Genomic DNA, 13079 nt, shown 5'->3' on the forward strand with positions numbered 1-13079 from the left:
CAGGCTGGGGCTGTTTTCCCTGGAGTGTCAGAGACTGAGGGGTGACCTTATAGGGGGTTACAAAATTATGGATAGGATAAATAGACAAAGTCTTTTCCCTGGGGTGGGGGAGTCCAGAACTAGAGGGCACAGATTTAGGGTGAGAGGGGAAAGATATAAAAGGAACCTAAGGGGCAACTTTTTCACGCAGAGGGTGGTACTTGTATGGAATGAACTGCCAGAGGAAGTGGTAGAGACTGGTACAATTGCAACATTTAAAGGGCATTTGGATGGATATATGAACAGGAAGGATTTGGTGGGATATGGGCCGGGTGCTGGCAGGTGGGACTAGATTGGGTTGGGATATCTGGTCGGCATGGACGGCTTGCACCGAAGGGTCTGTTTCCATGTCGTACATCTCTATGACTCTATTATAGCTGTCTTTCCGCAATTCTCAAGTTTAATCCTTTCCAATCAGGTTTCAACTCTGCACTGTTCTAAAACAGCTCTGACTAAAATTGGAAATAAGATTATGGTTAACCACATCATTCCCTTAAATGCATCTCTCCATCTCCATCATATTGACGTCCTTTGTACTTAATCTATTATAGACAGAACACCACCTCCTTTTCATGCCTGTATGCTATTGCCTCTGAAGTCCAGCTCCTCTACCTGATCTCTGCACAATCTACCTGACATTGCCTGAGATTAACTGCCTCTGTTGTCAGCATTAAATACTGTCTAGATTAAAATTTCTAACTTTCATTGTCTTTCAAAACCAACAGACCACCATAGGCATACATGAGCTACATTTTGTAAATGAACTTAACCACTTTGCAGCAGATTTGCAGATCACTTTTGATCTCAACAAATTCATACTGCTGCCAAAGCAGAACTTCCATATCAGCCTGCACCTAGTACTCCAAATAGTCCAATTCCAATATACTTTGAAGGAGAGACTCTGAAATATATTGGTCAATTTCAGTACCCCAGCTGCACCAGCTCAGCCTTGTAAAATCTATGGCAGCAAGTGTTTGATGAAAGAATCCTGTATAAGTCAACAATGGCCCTCACATACTGAGCAGTTGTACCAACGCTTCTAGACTGTCTATCAGTGACCCATAATAGTGCTAGCAAAATTATGTCAAGAGTGTTTCTGCTGTAACCACCAGTTCTGGTGAAAGGACAGTTGAGCAAACATTAGTTATCTTCTTGAAGTTTGTCCTATAAGTATTCTGGGCAAATGCCTATAAGATCAACTTTGGTGGTTTGGACATTTGTGTCTGGGTGGCCAAAAGCACTTCTGCACCAAGTCCTGTTCTCTTCACTCTCACATGGCTGATATTCTGGGGAAAAGAAGGAAAACACTTCATGTGCACTGAAGATCACTTGAAGTGAATCAACATTGTCCTTTATAACTGGAAAGGGCTTGCTACCACTTATTCAATGTGCTAATAAATTGTCCAACATCTAAATGATTCGACAGAAGGAAAGAAAATGAAGCAAATCCTGCACTCTTGTTCCCACTATGTCAAGTTAAATCCAGCCTTATGAACGTAAGGATACTTGTTCAAAAGCCAGCCTATTCAGTTACATATAGATCCATACGGAAACTCAAGATCCTGATGGTTTAACAAAGTAAATTATCTGAAGTTCTAATGAAGAGTCACCAAACTCGAAACATTAGTTCTGCTTTCTTCCCATAGATGCTGACAGACCTGAGTTTCTCCAACAATTTCTGCTTTTATTTCAGATCTCCAGCATCTACAGTTTTTTGTTTTAAATGATCGTATGGTTTACTAGGCAAACCTGCCATACATGATTTGCAGGTATTGTACATGTGAATTTTACATAAACATATGCTCTGTTGCATAATTCGTAATTTCTTTTTTTTAGGGTCAATATTTTCACGTGTTGAAGAGGATTATCTATGGAAATGCAAACAGCTGGGGCCACAGTCACCATTTGTCCTTCTTAATACTTTGCTATATTTTAACACTAAATACTTTGGGTTAAGGACCATTGAACAGCATATGAGACTTTCCTTTGCAAATATTGTCAAACAATGGAATAGAAACTCTGACAATTCTGTATGCATTCGATACGAGGTACCTGCTTTGTGTACAAATGACAATCAAGGTAAAGTTTTTGTTTAGATAATAAATGATTTCCTGTCTTCATTGTCACTTGAATGTATAATATACGTTGCTTTTTATTGATTATTTACAATCCCAGATGTCTGTTTCTAAGCATTTTTCCATCATAAGTTTTTAAAGTTTTCAATCTAAGGATCTATAAAAGATATATGATGACGATCAATTACGTGTATCTCAAATTCCTTTAGAAAAAACATTATGCCTATAATATGCCTATAATATGCCTTCTGGCGGCTGAACTGTAAAAGTCAATCCTAAGTTGTACTTGGTAGAAAACATTTGAGCTTCGTTTTATGACAGAGCTGTCGGTCAGTGCTGCTTTTTAGGATTAAATGGAATTAAATCAACTAAATGAAACTAGCAAACTGAGGGCATCCTGATGGACCTTGCTGGCAGTTGATCGAATCAATAATTTGTGGTATGGAGTGTCGCAACAAAGTAGATCTGCAGAAAGATCATGCTACCACTGAAGAATGATGAGTTGGTGCAGAGGCTGCTTTGCACAAATTATTTTTGCTCCTTCTATTTATAAGACAATTTGAAATTTACCATTTAGGGCTTCCTTGCCACCATCACTGTTGAAACCTTTGTAAGAATTTGTAATACATGGTTCAATGAGTTCTGATCTTGGAAAACTTCGGACATTGTAAGCCTCTGATTTCAATCTTAGTAGAAGAGTCGTATGTCTGTCTACCCAGTGATAGGCGCCTGTGAAAGTGGCAGCTGGCTGATAGTCTCTTAGTAATCCCATTTTGAGTCTGTTAAGGGTTGAAGTTTGGATTTGGTGATAGGTTAAAAAAAAGTGTTCAGTTCTGTATAAGAGCACTTCTGGATATGAAATGAAAAAAGTTGAAATTCGCTACAATAACAGAAAATTCAGAATGCTGAATGGTACAGTACTTTGATTTTGACTGAAACCTATGTTAAAAACAATATTTGTATCTGTATTTAAGATTTTTGGATATAAGTTGGATTTTCCTGGATTGACACAAAGTCCAGTTGAAAGAAATCGAACATAAACATTGTAAATTAGTGAGATGTGTACTAGAAATTCTCAAACTTTGAGTCTGAATGAGAAAATATGGAGTTTCCCTGGTGGAGAGATCACTGACCAGGGCATAGTTTTAAGGTAAGGAAGTTTATAGGGGATGTGAGGGGAAAAATGTTTACACAGAGGGTGGTGGGATTCTGGAACTCACTGTCTCTAAGAGTGATAGAGGCAGAACTCCTTATAACATTTAAGAATTATTTAGATGAATGCTTGAAATGCTAAGTCATACAAGGCTAGGAACCAAATGCTGGCAAATGGGTTTAGAATAATTAGGTGGATGTTTCTGACTGACGCAGACTTGATGGGCCCAAAGGCCTTTTTCTGTGCTATAGACCTCTATGATAAATATTATTTGAATGAGGAAAGACTTCAGAAAGCTGCAGTATAGAGGGATTTTAGAGTCCCTTATTTAACCAAAGATATACTGGTGTTGGGGGCAGTCCAGAGAAGGTTCACAAGTTTGATTCTGGGTGTGGAAAGGTTTTCTTATGAAAGAGATGTTGAGTAGTTTGGATCCGTATTCATTGAAGTTTAGAAGAATGAGACAATTAAAAGAGCGACTTAATTAAAACATAAAATTCTTTGGGGTTTGAGAAAGGTAAATGTGTTGAGAAACTATGACCCCTTGTGACACCTTTTTGGACCTAAGGGTATAATTTCAAAGTATGGAACTGCCCAATTAAGCTGAGGAAGAATTTCTTCTGACAGTAATCAATTTATGGAATTCTTTACCACAAAGGGCTATAGAGTCTAGGTTGGAGACAGGCTGAGACAGACTGATTTTTTAATCAGTAAAGGAATTAAGAGCTGGGAGCAAAGGAAAGAAAGTGGAGTTTAAGGATTCTCACATCAGCCAATATCTCATTGAATGGCAGAGCACATTCCAATGGCCAAATGGCCTACTCGTGCTCCTGTGTCTTATAGTCTAAGCAGCATGCTGTGCAGCTTGCTAATAATTTATTCATATGAAACAGTACTTCAGTATCAGCAAATTGAAATATTTTACATTGTGTTTTCAGACAAAATTACACCAGGAAAAAGAAAACGTGAGGAAGATGATCCTGTGTTCGAACAAAAGGAAAACTTGGCAAATCCATCGAGATGTCCTGTAAAAATGTTTGAGTGCTACCTCTCAAAGTGGTACGGTTAAAACAAACAGTATTGTTTGTATTCATTACAAATATTCTTTGCTACATTTAATTGACATTGCTATAAAGGAAATTTTTTAGAACATTTATTCTTGGAAAGTCTGAGCAGCTTGCAAGGTCAGCATTTATGGGCCACATGGTGACTCAATGGTTAGTATTGCTGCCTCACAGCACTGGGTTCAATTCCAGCCTCGGGCGATTGTCTGTGTGGAGTTTGCACGTTCTCCTCATGTCTGCGTGGGTTCCTCCGGGTGCTGTGGTTTCCTCCCACTATCCAAAGATAGAACATAGAACAATACAGCGCAGAACAGGCCCTTCGGCCCTCGATGTTGCGCTGACCTATAAACTATTCTCAGCTAGTCCCCCTACACTATCCCATCATCATCCATGTGCTTATCTAGGAATTGTTTAAATCTCCCTAATATGGCTGAGTTGACTACATTAGCAGGTAGGATATTCCACGCCCGTACCACTCTCTGCGTAAAGAACCTGTCTCTGACATCTGTCTTAAATCTTTCACCCCTCAATTTGTAATTATGCCCCCTTGTACAAGCTGACGTCAAACATCCTAGGAAAAAGACTGTCACTGAATACCCTATCTAATCCTCTAATCATCTTGTATGTAAAGGTGTTCAGGTTAGGTGAATGAGCCGTGCTAAAATTGCCCACTGTGTTCAGGGATGTTTAGGTTAGGATAGTCAGGGAAAATGTAGAGTAATAGGGTAAGGTAATGGGTCTGGGTTGGTTACTCTTCGGAGGCTCAGTGGGCCAAATGGCCTGTTTCCACACTGTAGGGATTCTATGAATTATCGCTGATTGCTCTGAGAAATACTTGCATTGTGCAGACTTCCATTGGATTGTTTAATGGATGTCAGTGTCTCTGACTAGGCTTGTTTGTTGCCTATCCCTAATTGCCCTTGAAATGATGGTCGCGAGCTACCTTCTTGAATTGCTGCAGTTCATTATGTATGGAAGACTCATACTGCTGTTAGGAAGGCTGTGCAAGTTTTCAAAACAACACATTGAAGGAGTAATAATCTAATTTCAGTTCAGAGTAGTGGGAGGTTTAGAAAGGAACTTGCAGGTGGCGGTATTCCCAAGTATCTGCTGACTTTGTTCTTCCAGATGTTAGAAATCAATAGCTTGGAAAGTCCTGTCAAGAAGCCTTGGCCAATTGCTGCAGTGCATTTATTGATGGTACACATAACTGCCACTACGGGGCTGGTGATGGAGGAAGTGAATGTTCAAATGAATGGGCACTGCAACATGGGATGTTCCATTCTGATATTGTTAAATTTCTTGAGTATTGTTAATGCCCACTTGTATCCAGACAAAAGAATATTCCAACACACCGTTGATCTGTAATGTGTTAGATAAAGGTCAAGCTTGGGTCATAAGGTAGTGAATTACTCCCAGCCTCTCACCTGCTCTTGAAGTACCATTTTGGATAAATTAGGTCAGTGTTAATCTCTCGGATGTTGATGATGAAGTATTCAAATATGATAATGCCATTGATTGTCATAGGAGATGATTATATTCACACTGGTTGGTCTTTGTGTAACACACAAATGCAACTTGTCACTTATTAGCCCAAGCCCTGACCTTGTCCAGATCTTCCCACATTTGTGAGTGAATAGTTTCTGTAACTGAACAGTCATGGATGATGCTGAACATTGTGCAATCATCAATGAACATCCTCATTTTTGACCTTTTATGATTGAGGTGAAGTTATTGATGAAGTTTGGACATAGGACTTTACCCTGATGAACTCTTGCAGTGAAGTCCTGGGGCTGAAAAAACCACAATCATCATCTTTTGTGCTAGGTATGATTCCAACCATATATCTACCATCTTGTAAGGTGATGGCTTGTGCCATTTCATCAGCGCTATCAGACATTGCCTGTTGTGGCTTAGGAACCCCTGTCTGGCTTAGCAGCCTCTACCACTTGTGCTGCAGAAGGAGATAGCAGGAAAGTAGATAAAGTGTTCGATTTTCTGGTCTCTGTTTTCTCTGAATTGTCTTCTCAACAAGTTGAGCTTTTTGTTCTTGCTTGCCTTTTCCATTGCCTTTACAAACTTCCAGAGGTCATGGCAGTCATTAACTGTCTCCCGGTTGTCAAAATCACAATTCCCACAGACATATCTTACTTGCGGATATGGATGCCGGGCAAGTTGAGACTCAATGACCAGTTCACCACCATCCATGAACACGATCCAGCCAGAGCAGGTGCTATTGGATGAGCAATGAAATATGCTGATAGGTTAGCTCCAGAGCTACTGAGTTGCTTACCTCATCCCGCCAAGTGATGCCAAGGCTACATCGAAAACAGTGAATGAGGCAGCCGTCTCCACTGTCAAGAATATGTTGCTCAGGTCTCTTCATTGTAGATAAATGCAGTGATGGTGTAGTCTTGGTAGATTTGTGGATGGTGTTCACAATCAAGTTTCTAATATTCCACATAATCTTGCTTACTTAGGCATAACAGAAGCAATTTTTACAATGTTTATGTTGATTCAATATCAAATTATAAATTCCTGGTGATTGTGCAGTCTGAATACATAAAGCTATTAACAATCTGCAGCATCACATTGTTAGTGCTGATAGATGTCATGAGAGTGTCCATTTGCCACTGCAGGAATTCCTCAATGAGATGTTAGTGTGGCATTGTTAGCATTGTGCAACCCTGTGCTGATATTTTGATGTCCTTTTGTCTTCAATCTTAATGAGTATAGCTAAACAGCTTTCCACTTTTAAGGAATGTAAGTAGACACCTTTTACAAATAACCTGAAGGCATGTGACAGCACCAAAGACAAGAATGTGCCTCGAAGAGTTTCAATACCAGAGCACAACCCTGTTTGACCCACTGTGAATCTCAAAGGACTCCATTGTTGCCACATCATGGTTCACTGTACCTATCATGTTATTATAGAAAAGGAAGATTACATGACTGAATTCAGCATTTGACCGGGCAAGTAAGAAATATTCCATCACACTCCTGACTTATGCCTTACAGATGGGAGATACCTTTGGAGTGTTAGGAAGTGAGTTATTCACTGCAGGATTCCTAGCGTGTGACTTGCTCTTGTAGCTAATGTGTATAGCTAATCCAGTTCAGTTTCTGGTTATTGGTAACCTTCAGGAGATTGAGGATTTGGGATTCAATTAAGCATAATGCCATTAAATATCATCAGCAAAAGTTAGTTTCTCTCTTGATAGAGGTGGTCATGGCCTGGTACTTGTGTAGCGTGAATGATGCTTGTCACTTGTCAATCCAAACATTGATTTTGTCCTGATCTTGCTGCATTTGGGCATGGTTTGCTTCTGTACGTGAGGAATCGCAAATGGTGCTGAACAATGTGCAATCATTAGAGAGCATTCCAGTTTTGATATTGTGATAGTGAAAATGCCATTGATAAAGATGGTTGGGCTTAGGAAACTACCCTGAGGAATTCCTTCAGAGATGTTCTAGTGCTGAGCCTCTAACAACCACACCTTCCTTTGTGCCAGGTGTGATTCAAACCAGCAGGGTTTTCCTTCTCCTGATTGTCATATACTTGAGTTTTGCCAGGGTTCCTTGATGCCACTCTCAGTCAGATGTACCCTTGATGTCAAGAGCAATCACTCTCACCACTTCTGGAATTCAGCTGTTTTGACCATGTTTGAAAAAAGGCTGTAATGAGGTCAGGAATAAATGGCCCTGACGGAACTCAGATTGGACCAGCAGATTATTAGTCATATTACTATTCCCTACAGTTTCACCACCATAGTACTTACTCAAGGTTGTATCAACTCACACTAATTTAGAATAAAGCAAGACACTGCTGACATGGTAATGGATAAAATTAAATTTCAACTAGGAATGCTAATAGACTTTAAACACCATTTATGGAGTAAAGCATGGTACTTATTGTCACAATGCTCATGCTGCTTGAGTATTTTTGTAGGGAGAAAAAAACGTATCTTTGACTGTTATTAACAAATGTATAAGTAGCTACTCTTAGTTTTAGACCCAGATCAAAGGATGTGCTGTTTGAGGGGGTCCAGAGAAGGTTTCCAAGAATTATCCCGGGAATGAAGGGCTTATCTTGAGAGTAGCGGTTGAGGGCTCTGGGTCTGTATTACATGGAGTTTAGAAAGATGAGAGAGGGGTTGGGGGATCTGATTGAAACATACAGAATACTAAGGGCCTGGATAGAATGGAGAACATACTTCCACTCTATTAGAGGATACAGCTGCAGCGTAAAGATACAACCCTTTAGAACTAAATTGAGGAGATGTTTCTTCAGCTTGAGGGTGGTGAATCTGTGGAACTTATTGCCGCAGAGGGCGGTGGAGGCCTTGCAATAGATAATTGATAAGGGGATTTAGAGATATGGGAAAAGGCAGGAGAATGGGATTGAGAAAACATATTAGCCACGATTGAATGTCAGAATAGACTCGATAGACCAAATGGCATAATTCTGCTCTTATGCTTCTGAGAATTTATAAAGCTCTAGTTAGACCCCGTTTTGAATACTGTGTCCAATATTGGGCCCCACACCTCAGGAAGGACATACTGGCACTGGAGCGTGTCTAGTGTAGATTCACATGGTTGATCCCTGAAATGGTAGGCCGAACATATGATGATCGGCTGAGGATCCTGAGATTGTATTCATTAGAGTTTAGAAGGTTATGGGGAGATCTATTAGAAACTTACAAGATAATGCATGACTTAGAAAGGGTGGATGCTGGAAATGAGGAGACATTTCTTCAGCCAGAGAGTGGAATTCATTGCCACGGAGTGCAGTGGAGGCTGGGTCGTTGAGTCTCTTCAGGGCAGAGATTTATAAATTCTTGATCTCGCAAGGAATTAAGAGCTACGGGAACAGTGTGGGTAAGTGGAATTGAAATGCTCATCAGCCATGATTAAATGACGGAGTGGACTTGATGAGCCAAAAAGCCTTGCTTCCACTGCTGTGTTTTATGGTCTTATGTGTTTTATGGTCATGTGAATACATTGTAGCAACATTAAGTTTTGTTGTATTTATTTTGTTAGTGGTATACTGTGCCAGATGATAATATTGCAGGAAGTATCTAGGATAAATAATGTCAAATCTAGTGTTGTCTTTGGTAAATTGATGCCATATGAGGCAAAGATGGGAGTCAGTGGATTATTGTAGAGAAGATGCAAGGAACCATGAAATCTTCTCTTTCTCTATTTCTTAGATGTTTTCTAATCAACCTGTTCAGAGGTGTTATTATATACCTCGGGATCAGGACTTGAGTCCATATCTCCTGGTCCAGATGTAGGGGCACAAAGAGTCCTCTTGTAAGTCACTGGATACCTTACTGAGTCTCAACTATTGAATTGGCAATTTTTCAAACTAGCAGCTTATTTTTGCAGAATCTTTTCTGTTTCAGATGCAGTTGTCTTTTTTAAAACATAAGGAAATAGGACATTGGTTCATAGGAACAGTAGTAGGGCTAATGACTCCAAACTTGCTTCACTATTCAGTAATATTAGATCTGTTTCTGATTTCATATTGACTTGTCTCCCTGATCACACAACATTGAATCCCTTGTCTATCAACAGTATATTTCATTCAACCTTAAATAAATCTAATAACCCAGCCTTAGCTACCTTCTGGGGAAGAGAATTCTTGTTCAACTTCTCTATATAAGGTAAGCCTTCATGCTAAGAATGAGTCAAGTGAACTTTTCATAAAATACCTCTTAAGCATTTCTTTAAATAAGTAGACCAAAATTGTACACATTATTGTAGATTTAATCCAAGTAGCACCTGTACAGCTGCAGTAAAACTTCACTACATTTTTTATATTTCATTCTCCTTTCAACAAATGGCAAACACTCCATTTGCCTTCCTCATCACTTGCTAATGTTTTGTGATTGATTCACCATTTGTGCCTGGAGGCTGCAATCTCTCTCCATTTAAACAGTATGCTGCATTTTTGTTCTGCAAAATGGACAGTAGACATTTATCCACATTACACTCCATATGCCAATTTTTTTTCTCTCTCTCACTTAACCTGACTATTCTCTGTCCTCTATTGACAACTTGCTTTCATGCCTGTTGCAGTGTCATTGGCAAAGCTTTGTTCCTTCCTAATCATGTCTGGTTTTACTTATCTAACACAACTCAGCAAGTTTAATTTTAAAAGACTGAAAGCAAAGTGTTCACCCTTCAGATGTTTCACAAGTTTTACCAGTCTATGATGTTTAATTTGGTCAGATTTCAGCATCATTTCTGTCTTGCAACAGATGCTGCCAGACCAGATTTCCAGATTTGCAATATATTACTGTTGCAACAATGTAGGATTATTTGGTTTAGTTCTGGGAAATTAAGCTAGTTAATAAGAGATGAAGAACAATTCAGACCACAATACAATCAGGTTCAATTTGAAAACAAAAGCTGGAGATGGAAGTCAAGAGAACTGAATAGCATTTTGGTAACCAACTCCATTAAGATCCATTGTAGAGAATTTGAATGAACCACAAAATAAACTGTATTCCTGTCTATTGAAATGGGGATTGATCAAAGGAAATAAGCCTTGCAGCCCAGCACTGAAGTCTCAGACTAGATTATGCTCTGAAATCCCTGGTTGTAAGATAAACTCTCAATCTTTTAAATGAAGTATGAGTGTTAGAAGTGATGTTTGTTTGACACATTGTTAATTTAGAATTCTAGAAACTTGCAGTATTCAAGAAGGTTTTTCAACCTGTATATTTGTACTGGCTCTTTGAAAACAATCCAGTCAGTTCTGTTCACATACATTTTTCTAAAGGTTTCATTTCCTTTTCAAGTATGTAACCAGTTCTATTTTAAATTAGATAAACTATTGAACCAGGGGGCATGGTCTGAGAATTATGGCCACACCTTTCCAAAGAGATGTTACAAAGCATTTCTACACAGAAGGAGTGATAGATGTTTGGAACTGTCTTCCACAAACAGCAGTGGATGCTAGCTTAGCTGTTAATTTAAAATCTAAGATTAAAAAAATATTGTTGAGCAAGAGATTTTGGTCAAAGGCAAGCATCTGGAGTAAGGTCACAGATCAGTGATTAGGCTTGAGGGGTTGAATCTCTCCACCTGTTCCCAAGTTCCCAAATGTCACTATTCTGTCTGCTTGCTCTTTGGATTTTTAATTGGATCCTGTTTTCCCAATTGTGTACCTAACTTTATTATAAGAATATAATGGGGGATGTGAAAAGAATTTTTGATTTTATTCTCAGTTGTCAACATTTGACTCTATTTTACAAAATACATTTTTTTTCCATAGCCCTCCAAACCTCCAACAGAGAACAGACCTCTTTTATCTGCAGCCAGAACACTCCAGTTCACCTGATGGTCCGATTTGGTACTCAAGTGTCCCTTTGGAACGCAATATCTTGGAAAATATGCTTGTACGGATTCTTGTGATCAGAGACATATATGAAGAAAATGAAAGGGATAGTTCTGAAGTAGATGAAGATGATATTGCTTGAAATTTCCCAATTGTGCAAAGAATCATGACACTGTAATGTCAGGCTACTAGAGTTTAATACAGGAAAACAATGGTGTGCATTTCCTGGAATGACCCTCTATTACTGAGCTTGTAGCAATGTACCCAGATTGGGTATTATGTAAATAACCCTAAATGAGAGGAGAATAGCAGATGTTAGCAATCTCCCTAGTGACTTTTAGGAAATGTATACTTCAAAACAATTACTTTCACTTAAGTTTTTTAAAAAGATTATTTATTGAATTGATTTGTTGTCAGGAAGCATTTCCATTTGTAACTTTTTACATTACAAACTAAGGATCTCAAATGTGTCATGTGTATTTTTTTCTGATTTGAGGAACTTGCATTAAAACAAACTACAGTGTTTTAAAATTTCCCTACAGAAGGGATGATTTTAATGGGTGCTATCTCCCTCATAAGGATGTGCATCTATGTAATAAATATAGTCTTAGAACTATAAATCAATTTAGAGCTAGCCTCCTGATGGTTGTCCTTCCACAAATGTACCAGTTGGTGGAGTTTTCACCACAGATTCTGTAAGCATTAATTATTTGTTATGCTCATGGATGGTGCGGTCTATTTTAATTCTCTGTAAAATATCTGGTTTTATGGAAAGAAGACCTGAAATAAAGAATTAAGCAGATTACTGAATACTGGCTAAATGTCATAGTGGAAGGAAAACTGAATTGTATTGAGAGAAAAAAATCTATATATACTACTCCCTTGGAGAGGAAGACAAATTAATTATGATCAGTTAATATTGTTCCATTGCTTGATTTGAGTTTTAAAATGTTAAAGCTGTAGTGTAGCCCTAATGAATGGCTTATGTAGGTCACATGTTTAGCAAGTGTTACATTGAACTGATTTAGAGGTAACAATTCTTATCTCTGCCTCTGTTTATCTAACATGTCATTCCTCTCTGCTGCTCAAGGATTTTCTGCTTTAGAGCTTGCAGTTATGATTTTTTGTTACCTTACTACACTGATACCTCAACTTTGTTTTTCCATGTACCCTTTTTTTTGCTCTTGCATCAATTGAGCTTTAGATCCCGTTGCAGCAGGACTGACACAGGATACTAAAGTAGGCAAGAGAGCATGTAGTCAAGTCTGGTGCCAGTTAGAATCAAACCTCTTGCAGTATATCAATAATTTTACCCTCCCTCCCTCCCTTCAAATCCCTCATTTAGACATTGAACTTTTATGTGTTATTTTCTACCCAGATATGGGGCAAACAAGCCCTATCGC

At 38.7% G+C, this 13079-nt stretch overlaps 1 protein-coding gene across 2 annotated transcripts in view; it reads left to right on the top strand.

Moving 5' to 3' along the window:
• zmym2 (zinc finger, MYM-type 2) overlaps positions 1-12142 on the top strand; it is a 141485-nt gene extending 129343 nt beyond the window's left edge. For both annotated transcript variants that reach the window (XM_060826073.1, XM_060826074.1), the window contains exons 23-25: positions 1876-2118; positions 4206-4326; positions 11614-12142. In XM_060826073.1, the coding sequence (XP_060682056.1) occupies positions 1876-2118; positions 4206-4326; positions 11614-11818 (569 nt within the window). In that variant the 3' untranslated portion in view covers positions 11819-12142. The remainder of the gene's footprint in view (positions 1-1875; positions 2119-4205; positions 4327-11613) is intronic.
• The last annotated feature ends 937 nt before the right edge of the window (positions 12143-13079 follow it).

This window comes from Hemiscyllium ocellatum, chromosome 6, assembly GCF_020745735.1.
Source record: "Hemiscyllium ocellatum isolate sHemOce1 chromosome 6, sHemOce1.pat.X.cur, whole genome shotgun sequence".
NCBI classification, from domain to species: Eukaryota; Metazoa; Chordata; class Chondrichthyes; order Orectolobiformes; family Hemiscylliidae; genus Hemiscyllium; species Hemiscyllium ocellatum.